General features: G+C 44.8%; 1 protein-coding gene across 4 annotated transcripts in view; it reads right to left on the minus strand.

Annotated features, from left to right (window-relative positions):
• Positions 1-17,472, minus strand: part of tpm2 (tropomyosin 2 (beta)) — a 40,453-nt gene that overhangs the window by 17,648 nt on the left and 5,333 nt on the right. For all 4 annotated transcript variants that reach the window (XM_041969588.1, XM_041969587.1, XM_041969589.1 and 1 more), the window contains exon 2: positions 1,305-1,430. In XM_041969588.1, the coding sequence (XP_041825522.1) occupies positions 1,305-1,430 (126 nt within the window). The remainder of the gene's footprint in view (positions 1-1,304; positions 1,431-17,472) is intronic.

Genomic DNA, 17,472 nt, shown 5'->3' on the forward strand with positions numbered 1-17,472 from the left:
GTTGCAATCTCTTTCAGGTAGTTTGTGTTTTTGACACCAACAGGATCTCTGGAGTTCATCTTCTTCTGATTTATGAACCTAAAGTGGAACAAACAATTCTCCCAGGAGAATAAAGAATGAAACAACTGTGAGACCTAACACACAGCTTTATAGGTGAAAAGAAAGAAATGCTGTTTTCTGCAGCCTCACAACAAGACGTTGTCCAGCCAAAAGGCTGAAATTCCAAATAACTGATTGTTAGTGTCAAATCTTTCAGCAGGAACACATTTAGATCATTTAATTTATTTTCTAAAATTATGATAGCCCATCAGGGGACGGTGTAATCCCGGAGCCGGTTGCCATGGTGACGGACCGGAAGTGGAGCGGCTTTACAAAGGACAGTTGAACTGGAACAAACAGAATTGATTCATTTATTTATTTTTATTGATAAACGTTTAATAAACGGAGTTGTAGCCAAGACGACCTGACCCCTACAACCTCCTCACAGTTTCCTTCATATGCGGACTCTCCAGTCCTGGTTGTGTTACCCTCTCTCTGGCCTGCCTCTCCAGGTCCGCCTCGGTCTGCAGGACTTCGGCTCGGTCCTCGGCCTCAAACGCCGCCTGCTGCAGAGTCTGGATTTTCCTCCTCACCGAGTCTATGGAGTTAAAAGTCGCCATGTTCTGGATATTCAGCTCCGAGCGACTCACCAGTGTCTCTGCGTTTCCGTGGCAACGAGGGAGGAGCGACCTGCGCTGCACACAGATGTGTGTGTGTGTGTGTGTGTGTGTGTGTGTGTGTGTGTGTGTGTGTGTGTGTGTGTGTGTGTGTGTGTGTGTGTGTGTGCTGCCGTGCTGTTCCTGTCGTTTCCTTGTAGAGACTGCAAATTATTGTCATCCTATTCTCTTCATTTTTACATAATAACAATATATAACAGCAAAATAACGAATAAATAAATGAAATAGAAATAAAATTTAAATAAATAAAGTAAAATAATAATAATAATGATGATGATGATGATGATGATGATGATGATAGCATTCAGCCTGCTGGAACAGCAAATTCCACAGTTTGTATAACATTTATTTATTTAATATTTTTATTTTTTTTAATCCATTTATATAATTTTTAACTTATTTATTCCTGTCTTTATTTGTTAAACTTCCTTCCACAATGACATGAAAGGATGGTCAGACTATAAGAAGATGCTGGTGCAGCAGCAACATCTACCGTCTGTTGCAGTAAGTTAGAAATCTCAGACTCTTTTCTCCACAGTTGGAGCAGGAACATCAACATCTTTTGATGTAGATTTACATTTTACTTACATCTGTGGCCTTCTTCTCCGCCTGCTCCAGCTTCTCCTGGGCATCCTTCAGGGACTCTGAGTATTTGTCCAGCTCATCTTCCACTCCTTTAAGCTTCTTCTGCAGGCCCAGCAGCTCCTCCTCCAGCTACAAAACATGGAAAGAGTCAAAAGGTTTAAGGTAAAGTTTTCACTTTAGCATAAAATTTCTCAAGCAAAAGAAGCCAGTCTTCTGAATGGAAAGGATCTCCCATCATTACCTAGCCGAGGTTAGAGCCAAAACTGCACAAATCAAACAAACAAAAACTACAAAGTCAATTAACTACAAAATATTTAACCAAAGATATATGGTGTAAAACACAATACTAGTTTTGATGACATTATTACAAAACCAAACAGTTTTATTACTTTTTTTGAAAAATAACAGTTTTGGACACTGGAGGTTTGCGCCTGACAACAGCGTCTTGCTTTCTGTTATATGTCATTTTACCAGAGACTCAGTCATCATTGCTAAAGGCCTCTAATGATGTTTGACAATTTCATTTTGTTAAATATTAAATTCTTGTCATTAGTCCTGCACACGTCTCTGAATACCTAATGGTTCTCCTCAGTTTTCATATTTATCTTATTTCTGAACATTTTAATCTCTGACTCACTTTTAGGTAAGATTCCTATACTCCTTCATGTTTATGTGCTCATGGCAAGACAGGAAATAAGATAAGATAAAATAAGATAAGATAAGATAAGATAAGATATGATACAGTATCTATATAACTTTTGCATCCTATGCAATTTGGCTTTAGGAAGAATTATTCAACTGAATCAGCATGTTGTCATTTTATTGGAATAACAGACTCTTGATAAGGTGGAAAGGCGTAAGATTTACGTAAATCCTTTGAAACAATCAATTATTCAATGCTTTATAATATATAATATAGTGTTTGCAATGTTGCAATATGCTGATGACATGGTTATTTATACGCAGGGCAAGGATGCCAAACAAGTGACTGACAGACTTTCAGCTGCAATTAAGAAAAAGGCAAAATGGCCGTAATCAGTCATGCCTCACCTTAAATGTGGGGAAAACAACTACTTTATATTTTACAAACAAACAAAAACATGTGGACTATTGTTGTAGAAAAATTACCAAGAGTCTGGCATGAGTAAAAGTATATGAAGTTTATTACAGTAGAATTATTGAATACAGAATTACTTGCAAGTTGAGAGCAGTCTTCTGACCCACGAAGAGTCAGGAGAGGACTGTCCTGATTCATCAGAGAAAAACAGTTTTATTTAGCTCCCAGCTGAAGCTCAGTCCCAAAGCTGATGAAGTCAGAGAAAGAAGACTGAATGGGGCCACTCTCCTTCAATTCTCAGAGCAGATTCACGCACCCAAGGACCAAAAACAACTATTGCTATCTAGCAGGTGTGCGTTTTCGAAAACCAGTCTTAACCTTTCCCATATCCAAGGTCTGGAAGAGAGTGGTCAGTCTGACCTCACACAAGCATGCACAATAAACCTGCAGAAAAACAGTAACTTCAATATTCTGGAAAATAAAAACACACAATATGAAAATGTAATGTAATAAATGAGTACACAATAATCAATGAATAAAGAAAACTGAATATACGTGTGATTATTATATGAGTATATATGAGTGATTACCATGTGCAGCAAAATTTCTTTCACACCATCCTTACATAACAGCTAATGGAGCAAATCTAAAAAATGTAATAGAATTCAAGTATCTGGGCATTATATTAGATCCAACATTCTGCTTTTTAAAAGCACATAAAACAAATGAGCTACACTCTGAAATACAGTCTTGCTCATTTAGGATGTACCAGAAATTCACTTTATGAATGCAAAGATTTTGTCCCGCTGTCGTTATTGTATCTGCAAATTGGATGCAAATAAACTCGAACTTGAAACAATCCATTAAGATACTGGATAAGAAAACACTGCAATTTCACCACTGCTGTTTACTTGCTAAACATAAGATTTTAAGTTTTGGTAACATGCTTGGTTTAAATGATTCATGCACCCCCATCTTTTAAGTAATTTTTGTGTCTGACCTCTGAACAAACAGCCAGAGCAACAAGGTCCTCATCTACCTGGCAATGTTTTTGGACAATCAGCTTTTTCATACAAAGCCATGACACAATGGAATAAACTGAACCCCACTGAACCGAATACGAGTGGAAATTTTATTGACTTCTCAAAAGAGACAAAGAAATGGATTTTTAGAAATCAAGCCTGTCAGCACTGTCTTTCCATTAAGTTTATTTATGCTTTTAAGTGACTTTTAAAAGTTTTTGTGTGTTAGATTTGTAATTTTCTTTCTGCCTGCTGCAGGGACTAAAGATGGAAATTAGCTAGAACGCTTTAATCTGGTACAGAGCATCATTACTCTGTGTGTAATGCTTTTGTACGTCGTCCCTGACAAATAAACAAATAGGGAAGATCTGTTGGTTTGAGCTTCCCTGATTGCTCAAACCAACAGATCTGATGAGTAAAATGGAAAAGTTTGTGAAATGTATAAAGTTTCAGAGGCAGAAAATGTCCTGATAATAAATCAGTCTCACTGAGAAGACGAGTTCCTCTGAGCAGCAGAGCCACAAGAAGCCGCCGTGCAGATACAACAGCCAGGAGGAGAGGTGGGGGAGCATGATGGAAATGAATAAACCATGGTGTCCATCCATTTTCCTGTGCTAATCTGTGGTCGGGTTGGAGGAGGTGATAGTTTCAAGACATTCCTCTTTCTTTTGATGCTCTTTAGCTCCTCCTGATGTTTCCCCAGATGTTCCCAGGCCAACAGGGATAAATATAATCCCTCCACATCCCCATCAAAACATCCTCATCAGTGGCCTCATTTGTAAAGCTGGCGTAGGTACAAAAACCAGCGTATGCCAAAAACAGTCAACTTTTGGGATTTATGAAAACCAAACTTGGTGGGAGAATGTTTCGATTTCCACACGAGTCTGACCATGGTGTGCACACAGAATCTGGGAAAACGAGAAACTGCGACACCACCGGTCCAGAATAAAATAGAGGAAATGACGAGGTGGAGAGTCTGCTGCCAACATTTACCATTCAGTAAAAGACAAGCTCTCCTCCCTGAGCCGCCACCTTATCGTGGTGGAGGAGTTTGTGCGTCCTGACGATCCTAGTGGCTATGTTGTCGGGGGCGCATGCCCCTGGTAGGGTCACCCATGGCAAACAGGTGTCTAGGGGAGGGACCAGGCGAAGCGCGGCTCAGATCACCCTTATGATGATGAAAAAACAAGGACCAAGGTTTCCCTTGCCCGGACGTGGGTCACCGGGGCCCCCCTCTGGAGCCAGGCCTGGAGGTGGGGCACGGAGGCGAGCGCCTGGTGGCCGGGCCTTTGCCCATGGGGCCCTGTAGGGCTCAGCCCGAAAGGGAGACATGAGCCTCTCCTCCCATGGGCTCACCACCTGCAGGAGGGGCCATAGGGGTCGGGTGCATTGTGAGCTGGGCGGCTGCCAGAGGCGGGGACCCTGGCGGTCTGATCCTCAGCTGCAAAAGCTAGCTCTAGGGACGTGGAATGTCACCTCTCTGGCAGGGAAGGAGCCTGAGCTGGTGCGCGAGGTTGAGCGGTTCCGTCTAGATATAGTTAGACTCACCTCGACGCACGGCTTGGGCTCTGGAACCATTGTCCTCGAGAGGGGCTGGACCCTCTTCCATTTTGGAGTTGCTCCCGGTGAGAGGCGCCGAGCAGGTGTGGTCAAGCTCATTGCCCCCCGACTTGGCGCCTGTACGTTGGGGTTTACCCCGGGTGAATGAAAGGGTAGCCTACCTCCGCCTTCAGGTGGGGGGACGGGTCCTGACTGTTGTTTGTGCTTATGCACCAAATAGCAGTTCAGAGTACCCACCCTTTTTGGAGTCCTTGGGGGGGGGGGGGGGGCGAGCACTCCTTCTGGGGACTCCCTCGTTCTGCTGGGGGACTTCAATGCTCACGTGGGCAATGACAGCGAGACCTGGAGGGGTGTGATTGGGAGGAACGACTCCCTAATCTAAATCCGAGTGGTGCTTTGTTGTTGAACTTCTTTGCTTGTCATGGATTGTCCATAACCAATACCTTGTTCATACATCAGAGTGTCCACATGTGCACTTGGCACATTGAGTCTGAATGGACTGTGTTCCGTGCCTCTACTGTCGAGGTGGCCAGCCGCAGCTGTGGCCATAAGGTCGTCGGTGCCTGTCGTGGCGGTAATAAGGGATGCCGTCAAGCTGAAGAAGGAGTCCTATTAGGCCTTTTTGGCCTGTGGGACTCCAGAGGCAACTGATGGGTATCGGCGAGCTAAGTGGAGCGCAGCTTCGGCCGTCGCTAAGGCAAAAGCTTGGGCATGGGAGGAGTTTAGAGAGGCCACGGAGAATGATTTCCGGACGGCTTCGAGGAGATTCTGGTCCACCATCCAGCGGCTCAGGAGGGGAAAGCGGTGCTCTGTCAACACGGTGTACAGTGGGGATGGCAGGCTGCTGACCTCAACTCGGGACGTTGTGAGGTGGTGGAGGGAATACTTCGAAGACCTTCTCAATCCCACCAACGCGTCTTCTGATGAGGAAGCAGAGTCTGGGGTAGCTGGTGTTGGCTCTCCTATCTCTGGGGCTGAGGTCGCTGAGGTGGTTAAAAAACTCCTCGGTGGCAAAGCCCCAGGGGTGTATGAGGTCCGCCCAGAGTTCCTTAAGGCTCTGGATGCTTTAGGGCTGTCTTGGTTGACACGCCTCTGCAGCATCGCGTGGACAACAGAGACAGTTCCCCTGGACTGGCAGACTGGGGTGGTGGTCCCCCTCTTCAAAATGGGGGACCGGAGGGTGTGCTCCAACTACAGGGGGATCACACTCCTCAACCTCCCCGGTAAGGTCTATTCAGGGGTGCTTGAGAGGAGGGTCCATCGGATAGTCGAACCTCGGATTGAGGAGGAGCAGTGTGGTTTTCGTCCCGGTCGTGAAACAGTGGACCAGCTCTACACCTTCTTCAGGGTCTTTGAGGGGGCATGGGAGTTTGCCCAACCAATCTACATGTGTTTTGTGGATTTGGAGAAGGCATTCGACCGTGTTTCCCGGGGACTCCTGTGGGGGGTACTCTGGGAGTATGGAGTGCCGGACTCGCTTGTATGAGCTGTCCAGTCCTTTTACAACCGGTGTCAGAGCTTGGTCCGCATTGCCGGGAGTAAATCAGAATCGTTTACAGTGCAGGTTGGACTCCGCCAAGGCTGTCCTCTGTCATAGATTCTGTTCATAACTTTTATGGACAGAATTTCTAGACGCAGCCAAGGTGTCCAGGGGAACCGGTTCAGTGACCTCAGGATTGGGTCTCTGCTCTTTGCGAATGATGTGGTTCTGTTGGGTTCATCAGGCTGTGATCTTCAGCTCTCACTGGAGCAATTCGCAGCCGAGTGTGAAACAGATGGGATGAGAATCAGCACCTCCAAGTCCGAGACCATGGTCCTCAGCCGGAAAAGGGTGGAGTGCTCTCTCCGGGTCTGCGATAGGGTCCTGCTCCAAGTGGAGGAGTTTACGTATCTCAGGGTCTTGTTCACGAGTGAGGGAAGGATGGAGCGGGAGATCGACAGGCGGATCGGTGCGGCGTCTGCAGTGATGCAGACTCTGCATCGGTCTGTCGTGGTGAAGAGGAAGCTGAGCCAAAAGGCAAAGCTCTCGATTTACCGGTCGATCTACGTTCCTACCCTCACCTATGGTCACGAGCTGTGGGTAGTGACCGAAAGAACGAGATCGCGAATACAAGCAGCTGAAATGAGTTTTCTCCGCAGGGTGGCCGGGCTCTCCCTTAGAGATAGGGTGAGAAGCTCGGTGATCCGGGAGGGGCTCAGAGTAGAGCCGCTGCTCCTCCACATCGGAAGGAGCCAGATGAGGTGGCCCGGGCATCTGGTTATGATGCCTCCTGGACGCCTCCCTGGTGAGTTGTTCCGGACACGTCCCACCAGAAAGAGACCCTGGGGAAGACCTAGGACACGCTGGACTTCTACATCTCTCGGCTGGCCTGGGAACGCCTCAGGATCCCTCCGGATGAGCTGGTGAATGTGGCCGGGGAGAGGGAGGTCTGGGTTTCCCTGCTTAGGCAGCTGCCCCCACGACCCGACTCCGGATAAGCGGAAGAAAATGGATGGATGGATAAAAGACAAGCTTTGGTGATTTATTGAGATCCAGCACTGTTTTTCACCAACAACAGGATCTTTGTCTCACACCACACCACTCACACCACAGAAAAATTCCACTTCTTCCCTCATTTTCCCTCCTGAGCCATCATGGCAACAATGTGATGATAATATTGACAGGCGTCCACCTGACCATTTATAGCCACCATGTCGGTGTGGCAAAGCGTTCCCTCATGTGCGCCCGCTTCAGAGTTGATTCTGATTTACAAATGGAAACAGGTGTAGGACGTGCATGCGCAGGCTTTTATAAATCTGAAAGTTGGAGTGCACCGCAGACGCCACCTGTAGTTTGCTTTGCTACGCACAAATTGAGGCCCCAAAGGTCCAACAGCTGAGCTGGCTTTCTGAACTCTACTCTAAACCCTCCAGTGATGATCTTATTTCTGTTTATTAAATAGATACGTGCTTTATCATACTTACCATTTGTTTAATATTTTCTATCACGGTGTTTGGCTGGGGTTGAGATTTCCCAGCCGTCACTGAAGGCATTTTCCCTCCAGCTCTGAGTATCGGCTCTGATTACTAACACACTTCACCTGCGCGGTGCGTCACACACCTGTGTGACAACTTCTCCCTGCCAGAACGTCTTGGTTTATCCTTGCACGTTTCCAGCCCTGATATTCTGCCTGCCAACCTGTTCCTGATCTCCGACCCGTTTTGACCTGGATTTCCTGACTCTGCCTGCCCCAGTCTGGTAACTCTGTTGTTTGGATCTTTCTGGAACTCTGACCTGTGGACTGTCTTTAAGGATTGGATTTGGATTACGGAACTTGTTACTCCCCTTTCTGGATTAAACTGGAGGATTTGTTTGGACCCTTCTGAAGGCTTTAACCTCAGGGGAAAACGCAGCCCTATTTTACCGTCAGTCCAAATTATTTGTTTTCTAGTTCAGCGGTTCCAACAGCCCCCGGTGGAATTTCCAATCGCAGACCTCTCGGTTCTGTTGGCTTCCATCTCCACTGCTGGTACGTGATCACTATATCTCGCACATTCCTCCTGATCATTCTGGTTCTCACCTTGGTTCTCCTACCCTCACAGGCAAGCGGACTGAGTATCCACATTCTCCACCCCAGGAAATATTCTCATCTCTATAATAAATCTTATTCACCCAATCCTCAGTTCTAACTTTTATTGTGGTCCAGTTTGCTGATACGTGACAGTTTCACATTTTCATTTAAAGGCTTGCACCTAAGTAGTTAACGCTTTCAGTTGACTCATTCTTGTCACCTTAATTTGGTTTACTTCAGATTAATATGTATTTTCTTTGAGTTTGCCAGCTGAAGTTGCTGCTGTTGAGGGACACCTAATAGCCGCTAAGGAAGAGTCCCAGCTATGTGATCTCTTTGATGAAGGCTGCAGCCTAACTGGACTCTTCCATTCCACAAGAAAATAGTGGGAAAGGGGTTTAGGTTTTCTATTTTTGTGTTTAAAGTTATTTATGTAGAATTATAATTAGATTTGTTTCTCTAGTGAGTTAGTCTAAATTGTTTAAGTTCTTTTATGAATTAAAGTTTGTGTTATTTTATGTTCCCCTCATGTGTCAAATGGTTTGATCAGCCAACCATAAAGTTAGTCATCTAAAGGTTCGACTCCTCTAGGAAGCAGTAAAGTGGTTGCATGTAGTATTGTTCTGAGTTTTTTTCTCTATCAGCCTCTTCAGGGGGTTTCTGTCTTATCTGGACAACACTGAATATAACGACTTTAGCTCCAAACACCAACATAGAAGTAAAATCCTGTATCAGAATCCACTGTCGGAAACAAACATAGCATGATTGACACCATTTTTGAGTCAATCATTATATTAACTGTTATTTGACTGATCTGGTTCTGTTCTAAGCACTGATCTGGTTCTGGATCTGCTCTGGGGACTGATCTGGCTTTTGTTCTGGGGACTGATCTGGTTTTGGTTCTGGGGACTGATCTAGGGCTGATTGTTCAGAGAAGAATGCTGCACAAGCTTGAACATGATGGACAGTTCTTCATATCACCTAAGGCCTGGTACACACAAGGATCTTTTTAATCTGATGAGATTCTTATCTGGTCGAGACCTCACACGTAAAGATAAAAATTCAGACAGGAGCCACCGAGGTGGCCCTTCCTCCATCCCCTCCCTTTGTGACCTCTCTCCCCCCGATTTTTTTTACATGTTAGACACTACCACATTTAACAGTACTGCACTACACACATAACACACACTCACACACACTGAGGGAGTCCTGAGGGGGTCCTGCTGCCTGGCAGCAGTGGGACCCATCACCATCTCATGGCTCCTTCCAGTTTTTAATTGCATTATAAATAGCCCATACTCATGCACACACAACTCAGGCTGGGGGGCAGGGGGGCCGGGGTCTTCCTACGCCCTCGTGTCCCGGGATGCACTCGGGGCTGCGGGGGGTGGAGGTTCGGTCCCTGCCTGGAGTCCTGTGCGGGGTGCTACTGGGCGCCATCTGCCCTGGGGGCTGCCCTCGGTGCCGCATTCGGGGGGCTGGTGAGACCCCAGGGAGAATGTATGTGGTTGTGTGGGTGTGTGTATGTGGAGAGGGTCGGGTCTGGGGCTCACCAGGCCCTAGACTCCCTGGGCTGCCCCTGGTGGGGGGGGGGGGTAAAGAGGGTTTTTTTTTTTTTTTTTTTTTTGGGAGGGAGGGGGGGGGGACCTGCGGACATGTTCTTGTTCCTGGGGTGCCTAGCCTTGGTGTTGGGTTGGCGTGGCGCCCGCTGGGCCTGCTCGCCATCGCCCTGGGCTGCCCGGTGCCCCTGCCCCGTCGCGCCGGGGGTTCCAGTCTGGGGGCCCCTCTGCTCTGGTCCGGGTGGGCCGCTGCTCTGTCTGCTTTGGCTGTCCCGGGCTTGGTACTCTGTGGATCTGCTTGGCCTTTGGGGCCACGGGCTCCCCCCGTCCCCCGCTGATGCTTCGGGGTGCGGCGTGATTGCGGCCCCCTTGCGGGTACACATTTCCTCCTTGTTGCATGGCCACACATGCATATTAACACGTGCATGCTCACAAACGTGCTCGTCTCTCCATCCTCTTCTCACTAGATGTAGCTGATGTTTGTGTGTTGGTACGTTCATCTGCAGGTACGTTTGATGACTATTGTAATTTTTTATATCATCATCATTCTATCTTTCTTTTGGTATCATGTAGTACTGTGGTAGTTTATGTTGTTGTTTTTTTTGTGATATGTTCTGGGCAGCATAGACAACTGTTATTTCCACATTTTAATCCTGTCCTTTTCTCCCTTTTTTTTTTTCTCTCTCTCTTCCTCTATCTCCCTGTCAGGTTCGGCACTGACATATAAGACTAAAGAAAACAAGATTACAATAAAAATAATAAAAATATCAAGGGCAGCCATGTATATAACATGTCTCCCTTGGTAGAGCAAATCTGTCAAGCAAAATATGGCACACAGACCACCGTTCTGTATGTTAGGACGCTGGACAGGACAGGGTAAAAAAAAAAAAAAAAAAAAAAAAAGATAACAATTCAGGCATTTAACAGTGTTGATCAGACTGTGTGTGGTGGCTCCGACAATCTCATCATAGAGCAACACAACGATTCTGTCCCACAACTGATCTACAGTCTAGTCCTCTGAGCTGGAAATTTCCTGTGATCAAATGTGATTTAACAAAAACAAAGAAGAAGAACCATGGCAACAACTGGAAAACACAACACCCAACATGGAACAGGACAGGAATGATGGTGGTCTTGCAACTATTGTTAGCAGAAAAAGCCAGAACTGAAAAATAGAATCTAGACTAGAGATGCGTGAACACGGACTTTCTATCCTTCCTTGCTCCCCAGCCAGCTCGCTCTCTGATTGGCTATGTTCAGTTCCACGTCACCATCCACAAAGTCACAACTCAGGAGTCGTCGGCTTTCCATGCACAGCAAGATTTTTGGTCGAAAATATTGAACATGTTTAAAACTGCAGATTGTGGACCACCTGTTTCAGAGCCGATTGTCGGGACTAAATAGCTAGTAACACACCTCAAACCAAATGATACTTTTATAGGAAAATCTTATAAGACATAAGATAATCAGGTGTTTGCCGTCCTTGGTCAGGAAGGGGCAAAACTGGGACAATACCAACCCGATAATCTTTGTGTGTATTTAGCCTAAACCAGTGATTCTCAACCATAGGCCTTTTACGTGGGTCTTGAGTGCCACCTTAAGGGCTGCAAAAAAAACCTTCCAGTTTTGCACCTGTGGGCTGTAAAGGCCACAGGTGCAAAACTGGACCACGTAAGAGATATTACTGTTATCCAGAAGAAGCTCAGTTGCAATACAGCTTCTGGTTGTGGTAATGTGTTAGTTCCAATAAGAAAAAGACACTCAGTTAGCCGCTAACCTCTAGTGAAAGTTATGAAAAAGTATTTCAAATTAAAAAATGAAGACAAAAATGTCTCAAACCCCTAAAAGGCAAAAATATTACACATCAATCCATTTCATTAAGTACGGTTTTGTAAACGGGGGTAACAAAGCAGAGCTGAGAGGTGTGTGTAATTAACGTTATCTATCTCTGAAGCGCTGAAGCCACAGCATCTGGAACCTGGAATCCAAACATCCAACACTCGTAGGAAAACCACTTGAATTTTTAATAAACAAAGAAAATGAGCTACAGGTGCTGAAAATATCTGTCATGTTTGGCAACTCTTTACAACATCCTGAGAAAAGTTTATCAAATAAATAGTTTATTGAAATGTTTTGTATTTCAACATAAAAATAAACTATACATTTTTTTAAAAGTTTATTTAATCTGAATCTTCTATTATTTTTTATTTATCCCCGAAGATTTCAATTTTTTTCCATCTTTTTCTACAGTTCCCTTCCTTTTTCTTTTTTTCTTTTTTCCTGCAGTAAAGTTTCATATTTTGTGTTGATAAACCTGACTTAAGCTTAAAAATGTGTTCTTGTAGGAGCCTGATTTTGTTCCATTAGTTATCAGCCTATTGGGCATCTTGTTATAAGTGTAAATTTATAGTTTCACATTTTGTGATGATCTTATTGTATCGTTTCATATGTTTTAAATATATATTTGCTGAACTGTGAATGGATTTGGTTTAATTATTGAATACAAATTAAAACAAGCATGAGATCAATAAAACTAATACAGTGTTATTATCTGAATGGGCCTCAGAGCAGTTTGTACTGGAAAATTTGGGCCCCATGTAAAAAAAAAGTTAAGAACCCCTGTTCTACACAACACAGTGAGGAAACAAAAAATTGTTCAGACAGAGGCTTCTTCAGGTCTGCTGTAAATTAACTCTTCTGATCATCAGCCTGTGTGGCTGATAGACTCCTGAAGTTATGAGCCAATCGGAAGTTCCAATAGCAACACTTTTTGGGGGGAAATAAGTGAGATTATAAGTGACAGATGTTCTTTAAGTTTTTTTATTTACATGAAAATACTGAACAATCTAACAACAACTTTCTCTAAATGTTCTCTTTTCCTGCATCCACAAACATGGACATCACGTTGTTGGTTTTTGGCACCTTAATACTAAATTTTCTGTAGCTGCAACCTGTTTTACACACGGTGGTGTCAGAAGAGCACTTTTCTGTTAATAATTCCATCTATACCAAATATAATGAGAAATGTATAATGTGTATAGTAAAATTTTGTTTATTGGTTCCTCCTAAGTCCATATTAATTAAGGAAATCTAAGATGCAAGCCAAACTAAAACACCGGTCTCAGTAGGTCAACAACCAGTTACCTACTTGCTTGGTTGTGTTCACCCACAACGCCATATGCTGAACCCACAATGCACTTTGTTTTATAGTGTGCTTCCTGTATTTGGTCCACTTAAAGCAGACCGAGACCTGTGTTTGTAGGCGGACTGAGTCTACTTAATTGATCTGAACCAGAGTAAACTTGCACATTCACAAAACCCCAAACGAAGCAGGCTTTCCAATCAAACAGACTTGAATTTGAATCAAAAAGGCTGGTGTGAATGCAGCCTCAATTTAAATACTCTGGGTTGGAGTGTCAAACTACAACATGCTGATCAACAGCTAAAATGTTTTCTGTCTGTACCAAGAAAGAGACCTCTTAATTCTTTTTATTAATTAAAATAGAATAATTTCACTTTGGGGATAAATAAAGAATAACTGACAGCCTATGACACTGATGTCCTCCAGCTAACAGCAGCAGGCATGTCTAGTGTTTATGTCTCTGAAATCGTGGATCCGCCCTTTAGCATCAGGTTCCTATCCATCCCCTAAAGCTGGAGCAACTCTAGTGATGCACAAAGATCTGTTAGTGTTATTTGGAGGATGGACGCGCCCCAGTCCTTATCATTATCTTGTTTTCCTCAAGAATCAGGAGGACCTGTGTGGTACCCTGCTCCATCCTCTGGAGGCTCTCAAGATCCCCACCATAAACCTACTGGGCAGTCTGGTTCTGGTACTGCTGGCTCTCCAGGATTTTACAACTGTTGGATGAAATGTGATACACACTGAACAAATAAATCCAGTTCAGTCATCAGAGGGTAGTAAATCAGGAGTGTGAAAGAAGAGGAGAGGACAGGCTGTCTCAGTGAAACATGAAACTGCTGTAAATAACAATCATAGAAACCCTGACGGACAGCCAGAAGACGGAAAAGGAATCACAGACCATAAAGATAAAGCAGCTGACATCCATCTGACCGTCCTGATTCAGCATCCTCAGATCATCTGACTGTCCTCATTCATCATGCTCACGTCATCTGACCATCCTCATTCATGATCCTCACGTCATCTGACCGTCCTGATTCATCATCCTCACGTCATCTGACCGTCCTCATTCATCATCCTCAGGTCATCTGACCATCCTCATTCATGATCCTCACGTCATCTGACCGTCCTCATTCATGATCCTCACGTCATCTGACCGTCCTCATTCATCATCCTCAGATCATCTGACCGTCCTCATTCATCATCCTCACATCATCTGACCGTCCTCATTCATCATCCTCACATCATCTGACCGTCCTCATTCATCATCCTCAGATCATCTGACCGTCCTCATTCATAATCCTCACGTCATCTGACCGTCCTCATTCATCATCCTCACGTCATCTGACCGTCCTCATTCATCATCCTCAGGTCATCTGACCATCCTCATTCATGATTCTCACGTCATCTGACCGTCCTCATTCATGATCCTCACGTCATCTGACCGTCCTCATTCATCATCCTCAGATCATCTGGCCGTCCTCATTCATCATCCTCACGTCATCTGACCGTCCTCATTCATGATCCTCACGTCATCTGACCATCCTGATTCATCATCCTCAGATCATCTGACCATCCTCATTCATCATCCTCAGATCACCTGACCGTCCTCATTCATCATCCTCACGTCATCTGACCGTCCTCATTCATGATCCTCACGTCATCTGACCGTCCTGATTCATGATCCTCACGTCATCTGACCGTCCTCATTCATCATCCTCAGGTCATCTGACCGTCCTCATTCATCATCCTCACATCATCTGACCGTCCTCATTCATCATCCTCACGTCATCTGACCGTCCTCATTCATGATCCTCACGTCATCTGACCGTCCTGATTCATCATCCTCAGATCATCTGACCACCCTCATTCATCATCCTCAGATCATCTGACCGTCCTCATTCATCGTCCTCACGTCATCTGACCGTCCTCATTCATGATCCTCACGTCATCTGACCGTCCTGATTCATCATCCTCACGTCATCTGACCGTCCTCATTCATCATTCTCAGGTCATCTGACCGTCCTCATTCATCATCCTCAGGTCATCTGACCGTCCTCATTCATCATCCTCAGGTCATCTGACCGTCCTCATTCATCATCATCTGACCGTCCTCATTCATCATTCTCAGGTCATCTGACCGTCCTCATTCATCATCCTCAGGTCATCTGACCGTCCTCATTCATCATCCTCACATCATCTGACCGTCCTCATTCATCATCCTCACGTCATCTGACCGTCCTCATTCATGATCCTCACGTCATCTGACCGTCCTCATTCATCATTCTCAGGTCATCTGACCGTCCTCATTCATCATCCTCACATCATCTGACCGCCCTCATTCATCATCCTCACGTCATCTTACCGTCCTCATTCATCATCTGACCGTCATCTGACCGTCCTCATTCATCATCCTCACGTCATGTGACTGTCCTCATTCATCCTCACATCATCAACAACCAACAAACACAAACTCTCTTTAACTTAATTTACAATGAGAAACAAACAAAAAAAAAAAACACAAATCTTTCAGAATGATTTACATAAGAAGTGCAGAATTTAATGATTTTCACTATGTCAGATGATCAGATAACTTTTTGCTTTAAACTCAGAAATAATCTAACAAACACTGTGCTGAGTTATCCTGGCTCATAAAAAGAAAAGCTGTTTTTATTTTCGACCTTTGTTAGTTGGTGAGTCATATGTAAAGACTGCTGGAGCTTCAGAGACTATAAAAAGACAGTTGTCTATGACAGACAGGCGTCCTAATGAGAATGTCCGCACAACAATTGTCCTGACTATATCACCCCTGACAGCCTGCAGCCATGTAAGGCCTCACACTCAGAAATAGAGCTGGGCTTTCCTAATCCTTCACTCATCTTGGTAACTCCCAAACCAGCAACTTCCACTGGAAGAGCAGCGACTGCTCAAAGAAGGCGGGGTCTCCAACAGTAACACAGAAATAGACATGCCAGGATTAAATGCTGCCAAGCGGAGAGAAGAAATGGAGAAGGCATTATTGTGGTTTCAAGCTGGATTCCACTGGAGAACAATGATATGTTCATATAATGATATGAATCAGTTACGCTGCAGAGGTACTGCACACCCTAAGAACTCAGGACTGATCATTACTGTTCAGGTACCTCATATTCATTATGGAAGAATGAGTCCTGGGCTTTAACCATCAGCATCCTCAGCATACAGCCTCCACTCCTCAAAGCATCACAAGTGGAGAAGAATTCTCTCAAATTTAATAAATTACATTAAAAACAAAAAGAAAGAAAGAAAATTACATATAATGTACATTTTACAAAGTATGAAGAAGAGCAACAAAAAGCTGGAAAAGTACCTGGTACAAACCAGAAACACCTGGAGGAGCATTGGACAACTAACCAGGTTACCTGGCAACAGGTCAATAACATGACTGGTATAAAAGGAGCATTTCAGAGAGGCAGAGTCTCTCAGATTGAAAGATGGACAGAGCTTCACCAATCTGAGACACACTGGATCTAAAACTGTGGAACAATTTCAGAAAAATGTTCCTCAGACTTTGAAGATCCTCCATCTACAGTGTAGAATATCATCAGAAGATTCAGAGAATCAGGAGGAATCTCTGTGTGCATGGGACAAGGCTGGATGCTGGTGATCTGCTGCATTAAAAGCAGACATGATTCTCTACTGGAAACCACTGCATGGACTCAGGAAGACTTCCAGAAACCACTGTCTGTGAACACAGTTCACCCTGAAACCCACAAATGCAGGTTAAAGCTCCATCATGCAGAGAAGAAGCCAGATGTGAACAGGATCCAGAATCAGTGCCATCTTCTCTGGCACTGCCAGGTTGGGAAGCACTGGTCTGAAGCTTAACCCAGAGATGAGACATGAGAAAATGATCTGCCTCCAAAGAATTGTCAGTACATGGACTCTTACGGTGGATGAGAAGAAAATCCTGAAATCATGAAAACTTTGGTGTACGTGTCCAAAACCACAAACAGGAAAGATGACAACAAAACCATCAGCTCCTGCAGGGATGATCATCAAGTTAGTCCACTAACTGGAAGAGGAAATGACACACACACCTCCTGCAGACACTAACGGGCCGTCCCCACGATGCCGGATTGCAGTAAAACCGCTAAAGTATTTTGGCAAACCACCCTTTCATCCCCATGAAGCAGGGATTAGCCTCCATGAAACCGACCATGTCTGAAGCCGGGTACCAATGTGGATCGGTTTGAGTCCTCTACCGTCTGCCGTACTGTACGAAGCTGCACAACTCGAGG

Source organism: Melanotaenia boesemani, chromosome 19 (genome assembly GCF_017639745.1).
Source record: "Melanotaenia boesemani isolate fMelBoe1 chromosome 19, fMelBoe1.pri, whole genome shotgun sequence".
Taxonomy (NCBI): Eukaryota; Metazoa; Chordata; class Actinopteri; order Atheriniformes; family Melanotaeniidae; genus Melanotaenia; species Melanotaenia boesemani.